Genomic DNA, 18,282 nt, shown 5'->3' with positions numbered 1-18,282 from the left:
TTTATATATAGAGGTTAATTCCCTCGTTTCGCCGGGCTATATATACAGAATGATGGTTAGCACACTTGTATACCTGTATATAAACAAAGGCCCTGAAAGGAGGTCGACTTACCAAGGAATGGGGAAAAGCTAGCCTTGCGACTAAAAACGGTAGAAAAGGGAGACCTCAACACTTTGTCGTTTTTTCCCACTTAATCCCCTATAATCTGGAAAGCCAGCCTGGCATAGGAGGATAGATCGAGAGGGTTTTTCAGCCCTTCAGGGGTACGGAGAACTGTGCGGCTCAGAAACCAATAGGTGATGGAAACGGGATCAACGATGAGTGGCCTTTGGGTTCAACAGCCCAGCGCAGGGTCAGGGAGACTAGATATAGAGCTTGCTGTTTCGAGTAAGAGGATTAAACTGATGAGCGACAAATATTATAACGCAAAGAAGAGCTATAGGGAGCGGATGGAAGGGGAGGAAGGGCCAGTTTTACTATAAGGCGATATCTGATGATGATGCAACCAGAACAAGCAAGAATCCAAGCCAACAACAAAAAAGGGAGAAAAATATAAAGTAAATAAAGGGTTGGAAAAGAGTGAATGAGAAGGGAAAAAAAAAAAGGAGGCGGGAAGAAAGGAGAAACGAGAAGAATGAAGACCTGCAGGCACAGCAAGCGAGCAGGAGGAGGCAGGAAGAAGAAACAGGAAGAGGAAGAAGAGGAACAGAGAAGAAGAAGAAGAGGAGGAGGAGGAAGAAGAAAGGGGAGAGAGAAGAACCAACTCGCAGGGGGAAAAAAGGGAGAGAGAAAGAAGGAGAAGAAAGCAAAGAAAAAAAAAAAAAAAAAGAAGTGGAATGGAGAAGGGGACTAGTCGTATTGCGATTACCAAAATTACAGACAGCGACAGCGCCAGTAGCGCCGGGCCACCAGCACCCCGGACTGGTATTTGGTACCTGCCTCGATACGATAAAATACCAGGGATGATGGGCGCTTGGCTTGCCAGGCTGAGGCAGCGGAAGAGGGTGAGGGCGAGGGCGAGGGCGAGGGCGAGAGAACCGGAGGAGGGCCAGGAGGACGAGGGGGAGCAGGCAGGCGAGAGAGAGGGATAGAGACGCTGCGGCAGCTAAAGGGGGAGCATGCCATGTGGCTATTTTTGCAGGTCGTCTTCTCCTTTCGCCTGTTCCTCCTGCTGCTGTTGTACAGCATCAAAGGGGACAGACAGCAGACAGACCCCAGCTGCGATGGATGTACCCTAGGTGTACGGAGTAAGTAAGTATGTATGTATGTACTTTATGTCTGCATGTATGTGTGCAAGCCATAACCTCCATATTTACATCTGTGCTGTCCGTATCCACTGCCCTGGCTCGGCTCAGGTTCAGGCCAGAGGTCTGCAGTGGCAGCTCTCTTGGCCTCGTACTGGCAAGCAAAGTCGATCAACGTTGTCTCGCGCCGTGATGCCACAAAAAGTACTTTTTTCTGGATGTTCTGGAGAAAAATTCCTCACGACATCATCCCGGCCCATTGGTGGGTAGGACCCGTGGGTCTTAATTACCACTAGAGCCTGATGGGGGAAAGTCAGGGACGTCGCGGTGCCTGGAGCGATGCGCTGGTGGGCGGAGAGATCAAACATAGCTTCAACTCAGTTTACGGAGTACCATCTTTCTCTTGTCCTTGAAACCGAACACATTATTGGAGATGTCCCATAGGCGCCTCTCCGCGGACTGACAGACGATGAAATGGCCGAGATGGGCACAAACACCAGGTGGGCAATACGGGGTGATTGGTGTCATTCGATGCAGGTACCCGGATTCAACTCGCACAGCCGGTTCTCGGAACGGATGAAACCATGGTAGCGTAGCGAGAGCTTGATACTTTGAGCTGCGCCTGCTGGGACTTCGTTTCATGGTTTTGTGACTGACGAAGGCAAAACCGTATGCTGTGTTCTCACTCCGTACAACTGGCTTGTCGCTACGTCTATATCTCTTGCTGCTCGACTCCTGCGAGGCTCAAGGGCGTCGAGTACATAGGGATCATCGCAGACATCTCCTACCTTGTGTGCTTCCTCGCCCAGCTCGCTCCCAACCAGCCTCAGCTTGCGTTGGACTCCTCCATGCTCCGTTCCATACGAGCGTGGCTTTGAGATGACGACAGGGAGTCCGCTCCGAAAGCAGCTGGCTGGGTGTCCAGCGCAAAGCCAGAGAGCTCTCCGGATCCAGCTCACCAGGCTGCCGTCCTTCGCTCCATCCTCATACCACCCCCGCCCCCCTTCTTTGTCTTCTGCTTCGCCGTCGTTCGCTGACGTCCATCAACGGGCAGCGAAATAATAATAATACCCGATAATTATTATATCAGCGCGACGAAGGTCAGAATAAAGTGGTGGATTATGTAATTAAGTCTATTACATAATCATGAGATTCGCGACTTCGCCTTGGCCTCTTTAAGACGTTTTGTCAAAAAGACAATGCGGACGAGACATGAAAGCTGAACAGAACAGCTACGATGCACCCTGGTTACTGAGAACAAAGCATGGCAGAAACCCCGGTTGAGGCGGGAGATGGCAGCGGGCCGGAGGACTACTATGTTGAGCCTCTTGCGACAGGACGAGCGCGGCGGTCGACGGCTGGCCGCCTGATGAACACGCTTCTCGACGCCGAAGCCGACGATGAACTGGCACGTATATTTGCGGAGGAAGAAGATGATGAGGAGTTTGAGTCTGGGGATGATGAGGAAGAGGGCGGAGAAGCTGCAGCAGACGACATGGAGATCGATTCTTCCTCTTCGGATGAAGGGGACGAAGGCGGCGCAGGAGGTGCTGGCAACGACGAGCTTGAGGGAGAAAAAGAGTTACAGAGACAGGAGAAGGCAGAGCGGGCAAAGAAACGGACAGCGCAGCAGGAAGGGTTTCGGATGCCCTCCCAGCGCAAGAAAAAGGTCAAGATAGATCCGACATTGCCCACACGAACATCGACACTTCCGGCTCCACGCCAGAGAAAGAAATCAGAGCGTATCTCATGGCTTCCTACGGCAGATGATGGGCCTACGCGTGCGTCTTCTCGTCGCCAGACTATGCAGAACAGAGTTCAAACCCACGCGCGGCTCAAACGCAGCGAGCAGAAACGAGTTCAGCTGATTGCTACGATGGAGGAGACGGCCAAGCGCAAGGAGAAGGCCAGGCCGAAACAAATGACGCAGGCAGAGCGTCTTGCTGAAGCCGAAAAGACTGAGAGGTTGAATTTTGGCAGCCTGACACGGTGGGAGGAGATGGAAGAGAAGCGAAGCGAAGAGCGCCGGTTGAAGATGGAGGCACTGCACAATCGACCACTGGAAGGACCTGTTATCACATTCTGGAGTGGAATCGCTAAATGGATCAATGAGAAACTTGCAATGGTGGGCGTCAAGTCTTTTCGACAGGCTGCTGATGCTGATAGCGGGCGCAAGAAGAAAGGTCGTCCCAGTGTTGAAACCAGCCGTGAGGGACAGCCTGCTGCGAATGCTGCAAACAGGGCGACAGAAACGTCCAATAATGCCACAGACACAGCGCCTACACAACCTACCGATGGGCAACAAGCTCCTGGGGAACCCAGCCCGTTTCTAGATGGCATACAGTTATACGCCTCCATGCAGGAGGCTTCAACATGTCCTGACGCCGAAATTGTCCAGACCGCCACATCCACTGCATCCAAACCCGTTACAACCACTACGGAAACGATCGCATTGCCAAATGAAGAGGCACACGAAAATGATGTGACAAAATCAGACCCGAGCCCCAAGGAGCGGGGGAATGAGGACGAAAATGGTCAAGGTCAAGCTCCCAACAAGCCTGCAGAAGAAACCGTACCCATATGTCCGGAACAAGAGCTGAACGTGGAGGAGAAGCCGGAAAAAGTCAAACCGGCTCTTGAGCGCTCGTCCCGGACGTGCATTGTTCTAGACAATTTCGACGCCTCTACAGGTCCCGAGCGAAGCGATGTTGGCGTCCTCTACAATCCGAAAAAACCTGTCAAGCTACCCAGTACGTCATCCCTTTCACCCATATCCCAGCAGCCCTCTCTGTGAGGAATTATCATCTTGGTTGTATAACAGGACTAACAAGAGACTGTAGAAACCCAAACCGAGTTTTGCCCCATCACTTCCCATCCCGCCCGCTACCGTGACCCAACAACTGGCCTCCCTTACTCAAACTCTCTAGCCTACCGTGAAATCCGCCAAGCGCTGGCATACAGGTATGCATGGAGTGGGACATTTGGGTGCTTCGTTGGGCCGATAGGAGTCGGCGCCAGAGGAGTGCCGGAGAGGTTTCTCGCGCCTAATGCCGCTCCACCACAACAGCTGTTCGAGCATGGAGACGGCGATAGCAAGCCAACGACGGCTTCTGGAGACAAGCCCGCCGCTCAGCGATAATAATAGATCAACCAACAAAGCAACTAAGGTGTATCGCCAAGTCACCCTTTGGTCATGTTCTTTTTGTACTTCTATTTTGTGCATCTTAGCGTTGGCGTTGAATCTACTTGATCTTGATCCTCAACTTCATCTTCATATCTTCATATATCATCAGCCTCGTCTCTGCCATTGACCTCCATGCTCTTGACCTACTTGAGCTCACCCGAGCCAATTCTCAGCCCTTTTATTCAGCTTTCCTTTTTTTCGACCGGATAGAGTCGGACTGGAGCGTCACGCGACCAGCATACGTCGGGTTTTTCGTTCCTTTTGCTTTTTTTGCTTCTTCTGCTTCCTTTTCCCCTTGACGTCTCAAACAGCAGACAAACGTCAACTGGAGACCCCTGGGGAACGAGAGGGAGATGTACAAACAGGCGACAGGACAGATTTGCAGAACACGCAGGTAAAAGAACGAACGAGACCGGTGCCCACTGTGGACGCTGGAACAGCGCCTGACCTTCTCTTAGGCCGTCCCCGTCCCACCGGGTCTGGTCCCCTATGATCCGAGCCTCAGGAGGAAGGCCACGACCCCCCTTTTCTTGTCCTTGATGCTCGATAGCAGCAGGTATGGACCGTCCAGGCTAGTTCAGACCGTTGGTTTTGGGTGACTCAGCACTGGGCGAGGCCTGGTTTCACCGCCTCAGCTATATATCATCGTCATCAGCAGCAGCAACAGCTCTTCTTCTTCCTTGACTGGCCTGCATCTACCCAAGGCTATTCTTCGTCTTCCAAACTTAAGTACGGTGCTTCGCCGTTAAGTTACTGGGAGTTCCGTTTTATATAACAACCAGAAAGGGTCTCTTTTCTTATTTTCTTTCTTTCTTTTTATTTTTTTTTATCTTGTTTCCTCTCCTATATACCTTATTATATGCTGTCCAATTTCTACTTCCACCTTTCTTTCTTTTCTACGCCACTGAAAGAAAAGACCTGGACGAGTTGCTTCTTGTCTTGCGACCACCAGGTCAGCCTTAGGGCCACTGCCTGCATCCCGGGGCTGACGGGTCCGCGATCAAACGGCGCATGCCAAAGAAGGCAAGACAAATAAGAGGGAGTCTTGCCTCAGCCCTGACCTGAAAGATCCTGCAAGCTGCTGGGGACTGGGGCGGGAGAGAGGGGCGTTGCAACGCAGATGGCCACCTGCTTTTGCCAGTACTGGTATGGATGAAGGAGTCTCTATTCTCTCCTACCCCCCTTCCCTTCTCCCTCCCTCACCCCTGTCCTCGGTAGTGCAGGGCCAGTGCTGTTTGACATGGAATCAACCTTTACCTCCTTTCTTTTCCCTCGCCGTTTGTCAGGGAGATAATGCATGAGAACGCATGACACATGGTTGAATGAAACAGTGTCGAAGAATAAACTACAATAATTACTTGCCTTACTAACTGCTTGTTTCAAAACGTCTTCTCCCTTGCAGTGCCATGTGTGAGAGAATGATATCAAATCCAGATTCTTCAATTCTATACTGTAGCCAACGGTAAGATATACCCTTCTTCTTCTTCTCTCTACCTTGTCCGGACCTATCCGTATCATTTGCCTCGCATGAGCAAATGATACAGGTAGGACTTTCTTCAACCTTCTATACTTTTTTTTCTCTTCCCTTCTCCCTGGAAGCGCATGTTTACTTATTCTGCCTCTCTTTTCTTCTTCTTGATTCGTCCTCCAGTTGCCGAAATCAAGACTCTATAAAACCTCTAGCAACTCCTTCGAGACCCATATTCTTCTCACAGGCAACATCTCCCTTCTCCTCCTCATTATTCTCCCCGGTTATCATCCCCAGGTCATATCCATATCGCCAGAGTGCGAAGGCCGGCTCCTTTTCAGACCCTGGCTTGCTTTACTCGTTACCAAATACAACCATTTCCCTTTCCACTAGCCTGCCGCAGCTGAGCATTCTACACCAAGAACCGGAGACAATGTCTTCCACACGCCAGTCCCGATCCAAGCCAGTTCAATTCACGGCTGCGTATCAATATCTCGCTCAGTTCCTGCAAGCGGGGAAGACACCGAGTACCTCACAGCGGTCTGGACCTGGGTATAAAAAAGGTGTATGTCTTACCGGCGGGAAGGAAGCCGGTGATATGCCATTGTTAACTCACTCCCCGGCTACGACGGTGGTTTCGGCGGATGATAGCCCCATCACACCGTCTGAAAGGGGCCCAGATGAAAAATTCACTCTACTACAGAACGACATGATCGAATCCAAGTCTACAGCTCTTGCCCCGGTGATGGTGCATGGAGACGGAGCGTTGCTCGAAAAGACTCAGTAATGATGGCCCCTTGTTGTCCTCAGAGTATATTATTAGTGGTCATTCCTCTGTTGTGACGGGAAGTTTTCCTTTCTGTATCTTGCTATGGAAAGGCACGACCAGTTTTAGGGTAGCAAATATTAAGCATACCCATTTCCCGCGCCTCTTTACATTTGCGTTACATTATTTTGTCTCCGTTAGTGTCTAGTACAATGCATGTTCATTATTTCTGTAGCCCTTGCTCTAACTACGTTCCATTCTTCATGTTCTTGTCATTTAAATTCTAAACTGACGCTATGTTTATGGTGTGCATCGACCGGTGAAACGAGGGTATAACGAGCATTCTCGGACAGTATATCGTCCGCACATCCATGCAAGGAATCGTTCAAGGCCAAGGCCGTATCCTCCATGAGGAGACGTGCCATATCTGCTTATAGTCAGCACACACTCTCCCTACTCCAGAGACACACTCACGGGGGCAAACTTACTTTCTCTGGTCGGTATACCAGTAGTATGGAGTAGGATCCATTCCTTCCTTCTTGTACGCACCCATGAGCTCGTCCCAGTCGTCCATCCTCATGCTACCGCCGACAATCTCACCGACACCGGGCATGAGTACATCTACGGACTCAGTGACACGTGGGTCCTGTGCGTCTTTCTTCATGTAGAACGCCTTGATCTCAGCAGGGAAGTGGGTGAGTAGGATAGGTTTATTGATGATATCAGTCATTTTTCGCTCGGCAGCTTCAGCAATGTCATCTCCGAACGAATGTGGCTTATCCTCTTCATTGTTGATGCCGTGTTCGTTCAGCCACTCGATGGCTTCAGAGTAACGCATGCGCATAAAGGGACGGGCCGGTGGCGTGAAGTTGGGGTTGAGCTGTTTGACGAATGCGGCGATCTGTGGATCAGCCAGCGAGATATCGATAACACTACATATTATCTCCTCGATATGGTCGAGGAGGTCATTGAAGGTGATGAAGTCTAGCTCAGATTCAATATGGGTATATTCCGACAGGTGACGACGGGTGAGAGACTTTTCAGCACGGAAAGATGGGCAGATGCAGAAGACATCGCCTAGTGAAGCGAGACAGGTCTCCAGGTACAGCTGGGAGGACTGAGTCAGGTAGGCCTTCTCGCCGTAGTAGTCGAATTCAAACAGGGTACTGCCACCTTCTACTTGGGTCTGGACCATGGCTGGGGGAGTAACCTCGAGCATCTGTTTCTGCTCAAACGTCTTCCGAAACGCCCGCACCACAGCTGCGCGGACCTTGAGAACGGATGAGGACGTCTCTCCACGCAAGACGAGGTGTCTGTTGTCTAGTAGGGTCTGTGGATCAGCATCTGCGGCCACACGGGTGGTGATGGCCTCCTTGTCGCCGGCAGCACGCCCAATGACCTGGAAGAAGTCTGCGTGTAGCTCACGGTTATCTGGAGCATGCTGTTTCACAGGCACGGCACGCATCTCTCCATGGATGGCCATGGAGGTCTCCAGCGTAAGAGTCATGGCATCATATGTCTTTGTCAGGTCCCCAGTAAAGACGCACTGCAGCAATCCGTAGCCATCTGTCAGCGTCAAGAAGATCATATCCTTCTGCACCCGTAGGCGATGGACTCTGCCAACGACACGCACACGAGTCCCCGGCTGCTCGTCTCCTTCGGCTCGAGGCCTGACGACCGCGGGGTCCTTCTCATTGAGTCTGATCTTGACCGGCTTGGGCAGCGAGCTGTCTTCCTTTATGACGACCTTCTTCGCCTCCTCAAGCACCAGCCTTCGCTTATCGGCCTCCTCCTTTTCCCTGATCGCCAGCTCCTTTTCCTTGAGCGCCTTTTTCTTGCGTTGCTCGACGAGGTTGGCCGCCTTCTTGAGTGCCGACTTGGTTGCGGGCTTCCACTGCAGGCGCACGGAGGCCTCTTCTCCTTCAGCAACAGGGCCCGTCTCGGACTTCCTGGTCATGTACTGCACTGGGGCGTCAGCCGTGGCGGGGTGTAGCAGCATCGCGTAGACCAGCGTCTTGTATGCGGCGGTTTCGGTGCCCGTCGCAGAGTCATCGTCCTTGCCGACATCTTCGTCGATGAAGACGTCTTTGGTAGCGCTCGCCATGGCCGCCTCTCTTGTGTCCCGATCCTCTTCCTGCCTGCTCTTTTTATTTTATTTTATGCCTTCTTTTTTGCTGGATGTTATCAAAGAGATAGAAAAAAAAGTGTGTGTGCAGTGGGGTAAAACTTCGAGGGGGGCATAAAATTATCATTTTCTATGGAGAATCCCAGCCAAAGCGTGAGTCACAGACGAGCCAACCAGCAAATTATATTGATATTAATAGTTACTCTGCAAAAGCAAATGATACCAATAAAAGACCCAAAACTACAACATCAATTGAATGGCATATCAAGCAGAGCAGGCAGTCTTTCTTACAGAGATAAAAACGCTCAGCTGGCGGCAGCTCCTCCTACGTCCATCTATCTGGCTGCAACTCTTCGCAATGCTCTTCTCCCATCCAGAGGCGTGTCCAGTGATGTAGAAGCTAGTTAGCTAACGGTCGATCGGAAACTAGAGCTTCTTCGAGTCTTACTTCAACGCGTTCCCCAGCTTCCATATCCCAGTCGTCGCCGTCAGCTAGTGATTCCTTCGCCTGGCGCGGTGCAACAACCTTCGTATGCGCCTGGAGTCGACACGATCGACCATCTTCATAGAAAAGCAAAGATTAGCGAGATCGGGTCTCGTATTGTCCGTCGGGTTTCACGCTCTTCTCCGGTGTGGCTGATCTGCCTCAATTGCCAGCCCAGATGCCGGGCAGTGCAGTGGTGGTTGGGCCTTCTGCCTTCTTCGCGCTGGCAGTTTCAGATCTGGGATCGGTGGGGATGGGAGCCACGCTGGAGAGCTGGCCTTGCCGGCTGGTTGGTTCTCGTATGCTGGCCTGAGTCGCTGGTCGCTCATCGGGCCCAGCCAGCTAAGGTCCTCCGGCGTTACGGAGTCGGTGGCAAGACGGATGAACATGAACATGAACTGCTGGATGTCGCATCTCGACAATTCGCCCTCGGCGTTCTCTTTTTCGCCTTTCTCTGCTTCTATACTTCTGCTTCTTCTTTCTTCTGCTTCTGCCTTTTCGTTGATTGTGAAGAAAAGCAAATAAAAATAAAAAAAAAAAAAGAATGGCGATATTACGTAATATCACCGGCACTGGATTCTCGTTTGGGTAATTTTCGACTGCAAGGCAAGAAAAGCACCAGCGAAGGTCGGTTTTTGCGCGCTGCGTCGGCTGAGGAAGCCCCTGAAGAGCCGTTGCAGGCAGCGGCTCAGAAGCTTATTACTCTGTGCAGCATTATACACCAGCAGCGGGTTTGATTGGGTTTGATTGGGTTTAAAAAGGATTCCATTGAAAAGGAGTTTGTATGTACACCCTGACTCCTGAACGTCGTAAATATGGCGATTCCAGCCCAAGGTGATGGCTGCAGTGGTGGTGATGATCCCACAGCCGAGAGTGGGAAGAGCAGCGGCAATGATGAATATATCATCCCATCCAAAACTTCTCAATATTCGGATGCGTGTGAATATACGGATGCCGATGATGGCCAGCATCAGGGGCATGAAAATTGCTGTCATGATTATGATGGCAGGGCCATGAACCTCTGGTGGATTGTCATAATTGGGTTTAGGCCAGGAGGCAATAACCGACACTGGAGGGAGCTGCATGATAGAAGCCTTAGGATGTGAATAAAAGGAAAAAAAAATGAATGTCGGTCCCTGTACTGAGTACACAGAGGGTTAAAAAAAAAGGGTTAAAGAGATATATAAGAAGAGAGGATAGTAGCTTGATTGCCGGCGGGAGAGCTACTATGGATATAAGTGCCCAGGAAGGGGGCCATCAGAACCTTAACACGAAAAAGTTCACAACTACAACACGAGTAGATCTGCAGCGCGAACTGACGGGTGACACACCTCTTGGTTTAGCTAGCCTGCAAAAGCGGCTCTTAACTGTAAGGAAACATCGAGTCAAAGCGCAGGAGAAGGAGGTATATGCAGGAGTAGCGTCAGAGGAGGCGTCAGGGCAAGAATGGAGCCTCTCAAGGCCATCAACCCTGGTCTCAGGCGGTCAGACGTGGATGATACACAATTTCTCTTTTCCTCCATACAAACATCACTGTCTGCAGGGAGAGATGTTCAACCTGGCCATGGCGTCCGGAAGAATGATGCTTTGGCGGCCGTTAGATATTAACGTGGACAGCCACAACACGGCATCATTCTGGTGGCGATCCCCTTTCAATAGATCAGAGGCCCAGAGGAACTTTCCAAGCAAGATTTTCAGGAGCATATCCAGTGAAAAAGAGTATTTTTGAATTCTGCAGTTTCTTGGTGGGGGATCAGTTGCGAGGAAAGGCAATCCTACACGGTTTGTGGGATAGGTCGGCTGGCCTGGCGGTCGTGTTGGGTGTTTTGGAACCAACTAGTATGCTTGTGTTTCTTTTTCCTTGCCCATTTTTTTCTTCTTCTCCTCTCGTCTCTCCTCTAGCAGGGTTGGCATCGTTTTTATTTATTATATTGTTGGCCGAGAGCTCGCAGTTCGCCATTATTTGCCTGTCAAGAGTTATCGTCCTTGGCCGTGTGCATTCTCTGAGTGGACGGAGCCAGGGAATACCAGTGTCGTGATTCCCTGCTGCATCACACAGTGGTTTGCAGTAGCTCCAACTTCGACATGGTCTCCATCGTGATGGAACTGTCTCTTGCATATACATACGGAGCCCAGAAGTAGATCTCCAATGGCATCATAGGGACAAAATTGAGCTTGCCGGCTCCTCCCACCAGGCGATTGCCGGCGGCGGAAGAGACGGGGCGTCCGTCTGTTGTCTAGGGCAACATCGGACAGTCTGAGAGTCGGTTAAGTCCTTGATTTGCCTCTGCCCTGGCGTCTAAACGGAGAAAGATAGCAGTCTAGATAGACCACAATAATGCACCTGCATAGTCCGTACTCCGTAGAATGTTCTTCAGTCTCTTCTAGCCAGGAGAAGTCGTTGATGGCTTGTGTTTGGTTGATCGATCGATCGATCATTTCGTTCCCGGAAGCTGGGAGATCCGCTACATATAAATATATATAATGCGGGCATGCTGATTTGCTTGTGACAGCATGCCGGCCGGGATCTCCTCTAATCCTGGACCGTAGCTCGTCTAATATAAATTATTCCCGACGGTACTTTTGGATCTCCCTCGTTATTATTATTATGGTTATTACGGGCAAGCATCTAATCTCAATCGAGTGGATGCCACCGGTATTATCGAAGACTCCGTGCTCTTCCAGCCGTTGGCCTTTTGATATGGCCGGCTCTTCGCAGCGAACAGTCGCCAGGAAACATCCAAATTGCGCAGCCGGCCATCGTCTAGTATTGCAACGGCCTTTGAAGCCTGTATCATCTCAACCAGCCTCGCTGGTACCTCTCCGTCTCAGCAGCTAAACTAGTTAGTTAGTTAGTTAGCTGAAGCTATCGTCCGATCTTTATGTGTCTTGTGTGCCCTTGATTATATGCGTAGAACTAGCCATCCACACTCAACCAGTAGTAGACTGACCGTAGCAAAGGGCCATCACCGTCGCCGTCGTCGTCTGCAGCCTCCTGTCCTGTCTTGTCCTGTCCCCCCCTTCTCTGCTGTCTCGCCTGCTGTCTCGTCGCTGTCTCGTCTGCCGTCTGTTGTGTGCGCAGCCCAAAAAAGCCAAGCATCGCCAAAGGGGGAAAAAATAACAACGACCAACGACCAACGCCAAAAAGCGCAAAAAGTTCCTCGACCTCAACTTCTCCAACGTCCGACATTCACCTTCGCCCTCGCGACTCTCCAGCCGTTCTCCCTCCGAGCCCCCTTTTCTTCTTCTTCTTCCTCTTCTTTCCATCGCTCCTTTTTGCCTTTACTTATTTATTTATTATCTGGATCCCATCTGCCCTAATTTTCCTGCTTCGTCGCCGCTTGATCGCCCTCGCGGTGTCAGCCAGCCTTCCCGCCGTCACCACCAGCAGCGGAACACGCCCTCGTCGTAATCCTCCAGCTTCTCGACAGAGCAGTCTTTCGATCCCGGTGAACACTTTCCAACCCAAAAGGCCCTTTAATGTGAAAAGCACGGTGCGCTCTTCTCGTTCTCTCGTTCCTTTACGGTCCGGCAACAAAGGAATTGTCCAAGGGGGGAATACAACGCCCGTCAGCGAGTCTCGAAGACCTGGTCCACCCCCCCTCCGAATCGCCTGCTCCCTGTGTGTCGTGAATCTGTTTCAGCTTGCCCTCTTGACCATCTGTCGACCCGGACTGGAGTCGGGACGCTCACTCACGGCTTTCCCTCGCCCTTCGATCTCAACGCTGAGTTGGCTGCCGGCTTGCCTCCAGGGCCATCTTATCACTGCTTATCTCCCGCCCTGACGTCCTCGACACCCGGTCCTCGCCTCTATATCGCACCTTGCTTCTCGTCAGGCCGCTTTTTTTTTTTGCCTTGCCCCTCTACCAACTTTTAATTGAGCGCATCCGGTCGGTCGTGCTGGTGGATAGCAAGAAGAACTGACAACACCTCTCGACGCAGAGGCACCATCCATATATTTGCCACGTTCTTTTCTGCCTTTAGCCCGTCACGGATTTTTTTCATTAACACCAACAACAGGAAACAATATAAAACACAGGGACGAGCTCGGCATTATCCTACCCCTTCTTAGACAGAAGGTATAGAGCGTTTCGGATATTTGATCCTGCGTCTATATTGGATTTCGATTTGTTTTATCCAAATCTAACAACACTCGAACTATTATAATCTATAATGGCCCATTCATCAAGGCCCGAAGGGCATCTCAACCTTAACTACCTTCCCTCCTCGCAACCACGATCTGGCACATCTACCGGCAGCTCGTCTCCCAGCGAGCTTCCGCAAACCGGACAGACAAAGTCGCCCTTTGGGGACTCAAATGGCCTAGCTGGCTCGTCACAATCGATTGGAGGCTCGAGAATGGGGGCAGGTTCCCCTTCTCATGATCTTGGCAATCGTCTCTATCCCAAACGGTTAGCTGAAACCCTCCCTCCCCTTAAAAAAACATATCCATCATCATCGTCTTTCCATCTCGATTATCTAACATTTTGATGCTGATATATTGGTAGAGCCCGAGAAATACAGGCGCAAGAAGGTGTGGCCTCACACCTCTGGGGAGGACCACCCACCAGCGGCAATTCCACACCTCTGCGTGAGAATATTCCCGAGTCACCGAACCAAGACGAATTCCCAGGTCTAGTGCCATCACCTGAAACCATAGCGTACAATCCCGGTCGACGAACTCGTGCGGGAACTGTACCCTCACGCTTCTCTCCCGTCGGACCGCTCAATGGACTCAACGTCCAACCTTCCGTCATCTCAAAGACTTCTAGACCTACCCCATCTACCAGCCCATTCCGCCCGCAAAATACAACTGGAGTAGACTCGTCCATGGTGTCTGCTCCAGGAACGGAGTCGAATACAGTTTTGCTGTCTCGCCTCCGAGCTGGCTCGATGCCACAGCGGCCCAATCTTCTGAACAGCTCAAGTCCCTTCGGCCCTTCTGTCTTTTCGACAAACTGGTCATCCGGGCGCGAGCGTGCTACCACACTGGCCAGCATAAGATCTTCCGAAGGCCCCTCTTCGCCCACCCAGTCTTCCTTCTCGAAGGATGGTCTTGCTGACGCCGACGTGAGAACCCTGGATTACCTGGGGTTGGCAGAAACGCCCCAACAGTCTCGTGCCAGCCTTGCAGGACCATCGGTTGCCATGCTTATGCAGCAGCAGCAACAGCAGCAACAACAGCCGACGTCTTCCCTGCCGCCTCTTCTTGCAGAATTAGCCATGCTCAATCGTGGTTCAAACCGATTCCGCTCCTACTCTGTTAATGCAAAGGAGAAATACGCCGAGGAAGACGAGGAGTTCGGCACACATTACTCTACCATCCCCTCAGGAACTCTGACTCCATCTGCCGCCGCTACTGCTGCTCAACTCGCTGCCACCCAGGCCCAAATCCATCAACACAACCTTGCTGTCCAAGCCTTTGCAAACCACGCATCCTCCAGCCGACCTCGAGCTCGTACTGCTGGTGTTTTAGACGCTCCTCTCCAACGCTCCTCCATTCGCAACTACCTCGCAAGCCCTTCAAGGCTCGAGAACAGTATAAATGCTGCGGACATTCGCATTACGGAAGGCTCTGAGTACGATGGTTTACCTGAAGCCGTTCAGAGAATGCAACTAGGAGGCATGGGAGGACTAAGAGCGCAAGAACCCGTGGATGAGAACAATTTGGAGGGCCCTACCCGAGCATTATGGATTGGCAGCATCCCCGTCTCCACAACCGTCACGTCCTTGGATGCTATCTTCAATGTATATGGTAAGATCGAGTCAACTCGTGTTTTGACTCACAAGAACTGTGGATTCGTCAACTTTGAACGTGTTGAAAGTGCCACTCAAGCCAAATCGCTTTTGAATGGAAAGGAAATATTCCCGGGAGCTGGCCCCGTCCGTATCGGGTATGCCAAAGTCCCAGCTACTCCTGTTTCCGAGACTCCAGGACAGCCTGGCAGCCAAAACTCCCCCACGCCAGACGCTAGTACTGGAGCTGCTGGGTCAGTGGCACGGGATGGAACTCGCTCTACCACACAAGAAGGCGAAGCTGCTATCTTCTCATCCATCCCAGACCTGCAAGAAATACAGCCTGAAATGAGCAATATTGTTATTGAATTTGGTTCCTCCGAATCTGAATGCCAAAATATCACCAAGAGTATTCAGCGAGCAATTAACTTCACAGCATTTGAAGATGAAATCCGTCCAGTTCCTGAACCCAGCCAATCCCGAGTTTTTGATGCTCCTCGTCTACGCGAGATAAGGAAAAAGATAGACAACGGCGCCTGCAGTGCTCAAGAAATTGAAGACACTGCCAATGAAATGCTCCCTGAAATTGCCGAGCTAGCCTCTGACTATCTAGGCAACACCGTGGTACAGAAACTTTTCGAGTTCTGCTCCGAGCCAGCCAAAGAGCAGATGTTGATACCGATTGCTCCTCATCTTGCGGAAATTGGTGTACACAAGAATGGTACATGGGCTGCACAGAAGATCATTGATGTCTCCAAAGTAGACTCCCAGAAGCAGATGATCGTGGACAGCCTCAGGCCATACACTGTCCCACTATTTCTTGACCAATACGGAAACTATGTTTTGCAATGCTGCCTGCGCTTTGGTCCTCCATTTAATGATTTCATCTTCGAGACCATGCTTAGCCGCATGTGGGAAATCTCACAGGGACGGTTCGGTGCCAGGGCCGTGAGGGCTTGCTTGGAGAGTCATCACGCTACCAAGGATCAGCAACGAATGCTTGCATCTGCGATCGCGCTACACAGTGTTCAACTAGCAACGAATGCTAACGGTGCTTTACTTCTGACATGGTTCCTCGATACCTGCACGTTCCCCAACCGTCGTACTGTGCTTGCCCCACGTCTGGTTCCTCACCTTGTGGCTCTTTGTACACACAAAGTTGCCTACTTGACAGTATTGAAGATTGTCAATCAGAGAAATGAACCAGAGGCTAGGGAGATCATCTTGAAGGCTCTATTTTACAGCCCTGGGGATGAGACATTGGAAAGCATTCTCAAGGACCAATCTTCGGGTGCAACATTGATCTTCAAAGTCCTCACCACTCCCTTCTTTGAAGAATCTATGCGTGCAGAGGTAGTCAAGACAGTCGCCAAGGTGCTTACTAAACTGAAGACTACTCCTAGCCAGGGATATAAGCGGCTTATGGATGAGGTCGGTTTGTCTTCACGTACTGCAACTTCTCGTGAATCCCACGGTCGTGACCACGGAACTAGCAATGATAGAGAGAAACATCAGCGCCAGTCTGGCCAGCAACGCCAGGAAGGAAACAACTTCCCAGCCCAACAAAACCAGGCCGACCGCCAGTATGGCACCCAGATGGGTGCACATAACATGAATATGCAGCAACCTCTTAGCTCTCCTCCAAACATGGCAAGATCCATCTCTTCTGAACAAGCTATGCCGCAATATGACCCCTATTCATTCGGCTCCATGAATAGCCTTGCTGGCTTGCCAATGACAAACCCCGCCATTTCCCAAGAAATGCCACCTCTAAATCCACAACAGTACCAATACCAAGCCTTCCTTGCTGCTCAATCACGCGGCATGCCGACGGCTGGATTCTTCCCGCCTGGCCCCCCTGGAAATGGTATGGGAATGGGAATGAACGGTTTCCCAGCCACCACTGGTTCAACATTAGATAACTTCCGTTCTGTGCAACCGGCCATGGCAGGTCCCAGCGGCGCTCCACTGCCAATGGGCGGAAACTCGATCCTTCAACCAACTGCATACGGAAATCAGCAGTTTAGCCCTGTCATGGGTGCTGGACAACTGTACAATTACCCTCAACAATTTTATCAACCAACCCCAGGAGCACAGGGTGCTCCACCTTCTGGACGACGTGGTCGTGTAAGTTTCTCTAGCCTCTATCAGTCTATATTCTCCCCACCCTCATATGACAATTTGATCTAACATTTCCACATAGTATTCCTGATTGATTTATGACTATTGCGAGCACGTTCTTTGAAGCCATTTATCGATGATGCAGCCATATATGTAAAATTTGGGACTTGTTTATTGACTATCGTTGTTACTTTTTGATTTGCATTATTCACCACTCATACTCATGCGATCCAGGAATAATGCTGAATGCTATATCTGAATTATAACATCTCGAGCTGGATGGAAACTGTTATGGCATGGTACTTTTCCGTTGCAGGGGATGAAGACGCTGGTCCTGCTTCTTCACCTTTACCACGCATTCGCCCTCTTTTACCTATCTCATCTTAGCGCTGGTTCGCAAGATTGATATAGCTAGGAATGCAAGATGTAGGTACTTGCCAGGTATAACACAGAGCAGATGGAAGTGGGATAAGCAATGGAATCTTCCTCATTCTACCTATTATCCTCTCAACTCTCCGTGTTTTCCCATATCGTCCTTCTTTTCTCGCCCCCTTTTTTGACCTGTTTGTATTTCCATCCCCATCTTCTGGCTTCAAGTTACAAAAATGCCCTTGTTTTATTTCAGTTTGTACATTTTCTTGTTTTTGATCAATCATATGCATGCCAGAAAATTTTTTTTACTCCATGTCTATCTCATTCCCTGCGTTCCCTTTTCCTCTTTTTTATTTTTATTTTTTTGCGTGTGTTTGATTTCATGTTTTATTGTCTGGCTAAGGTCGAGTCCAGGCTTCATGTGCTTAGGTACTCGCTTGTCAAGACGGAGAAGAGAGCGAATCGTATGTACAAGAAAATATGTCTTTAAGCCAGGCGAATGTATGTTTTATTTTGGTTCATCTGTTTCTACTCGAGGGGAAAATCACTAGTTATCTCTCTTAGTCCACTCAATACCAGTTAGTTGAGGAGTTGAGGCAGATAGCAATTCATGCATAAAGACAATATCTTTAGCTCATAACACCCAAGCTGGAGCCAAACGTGTCTATTCTGCTTTAGTTTTCCCTACTGCAGGCCGAGCGTGATTTGGCCCGTGTTATCCTTTTTAATGATTGGGCTAACTACCGTGCTCGAACATATAATTGCCATAAGCCCCCTCGTA

At 50.5% G+C, this 18,282-nt stretch overlaps 6 protein-coding genes across 6 annotated transcripts; 4 read left to right on the top strand and 2 right to left on the bottom strand.

The window, feature by feature from the left end:
* Positions 1-584: 584 nt before the first annotated feature.
* Positions 585-854, top strand: TRV_06644 (uncharacterized protein; the record flags this gene model as incomplete). The annotated part of the gene is made up of 1 exon (XM_003019317.1): positions 585-854. One exon carries the CDS (start codon positions 585-587, stop codon positions 852-854), a length of 270 nt encoding a protein of 89 aa, XP_003019363.1.
* Positions 855-2,509: 1,655 nt separating this feature from the next.
* On the top strand, positions 2,510-4,384 carry TRV_06643 (signal transducer, putative; the record flags this gene model as incomplete). Its single annotated transcript, XM_003019316.1, has 2 exons — positions 2,510-3,995; positions 4,086-4,384. 2 exons carry the CDS (start codon positions 2,510-2,512, stop codon positions 4,382-4,384), a joined length of 1,785 nt encoding a protein of 594 aa, XP_003019362.1.
* A 1,580-nt stretch (positions 4,385-5,964) lies between these two features.
* On the top strand, positions 5,965-6,684 carry TRV_06642 (uncharacterized protein; the record flags this gene model as incomplete). Its single annotated transcript, XM_003019315.1, has 1 exon — positions 5,965-6,684. One exon carries the CDS (start codon positions 5,965-5,967, stop codon positions 6,682-6,684), a length of 720 nt encoding a protein of 239 aa, XP_003019361.1.
* Positions 6,685-7,147: 463 nt separating this feature from the next.
* On the bottom strand, positions 7,148-8,767 carry TRV_06641 (uncharacterized protein; the record flags this gene model as incomplete). Its single annotated transcript, XM_003019314.1, has 1 exon — positions 7,148-8,767. One exon carries the CDS (start codon positions 8,765-8,767, stop codon positions 7,148-7,150), a length of 1,620 nt encoding a protein of 539 aa, XP_003019360.1.
* A 636-nt stretch (positions 8,768-9,403) lies between these two features.
* Positions 9,404-10,357, bottom strand: TRV_06640 (uncharacterized protein; the record flags this gene model as incomplete). Its single annotated transcript, XM_003019313.1, has 2 exons — positions 9,404-9,732; positions 9,892-10,357. The coding sequence occupies 2 exons, from the start codon at positions 10,355-10,357 to the stop codon at positions 9,404-9,406; spliced, it is 795 nt and encodes a 264-aa protein (XP_003019359.1).
* A 3,088-nt stretch (positions 10,358-13,445) lies between these two features.
* TRV_06639 (uncharacterized protein) lies at positions 13,446-17,198 on the top strand (the record flags this gene model as incomplete). Its single annotated transcript, XM_003019312.1, has 2 exons — positions 13,446-13,684; positions 13,781-17,198. The coding sequence occupies 2 exons, from the start codon at positions 13,446-13,448 to the stop codon at positions 17,196-17,198; spliced, it is 3,657 nt and encodes a 1,218-aa protein (XP_003019358.1).
* Between the last annotated feature and the right edge of the window lie 1,084 nt (positions 17,199-18,282).

The sequence above is a fragment of the Trichophyton verrucosum genome (genome assembly GCF_000151505.1).
Source record: "Trichophyton verrucosum HKI 0517 chromosome Unknown contig00764_1.f1.exp, whole genome shotgun sequence".
Taxonomy (NCBI): domain Eukaryota; kingdom Fungi; phylum Ascomycota; class Eurotiomycetes; order Onygenales; family Arthrodermataceae; genus Trichophyton; species Trichophyton verrucosum.
Note: the sequence above shows the minus strand (reverse complement) of the source record. Positions and strands in the feature narration are given on the sequence as shown.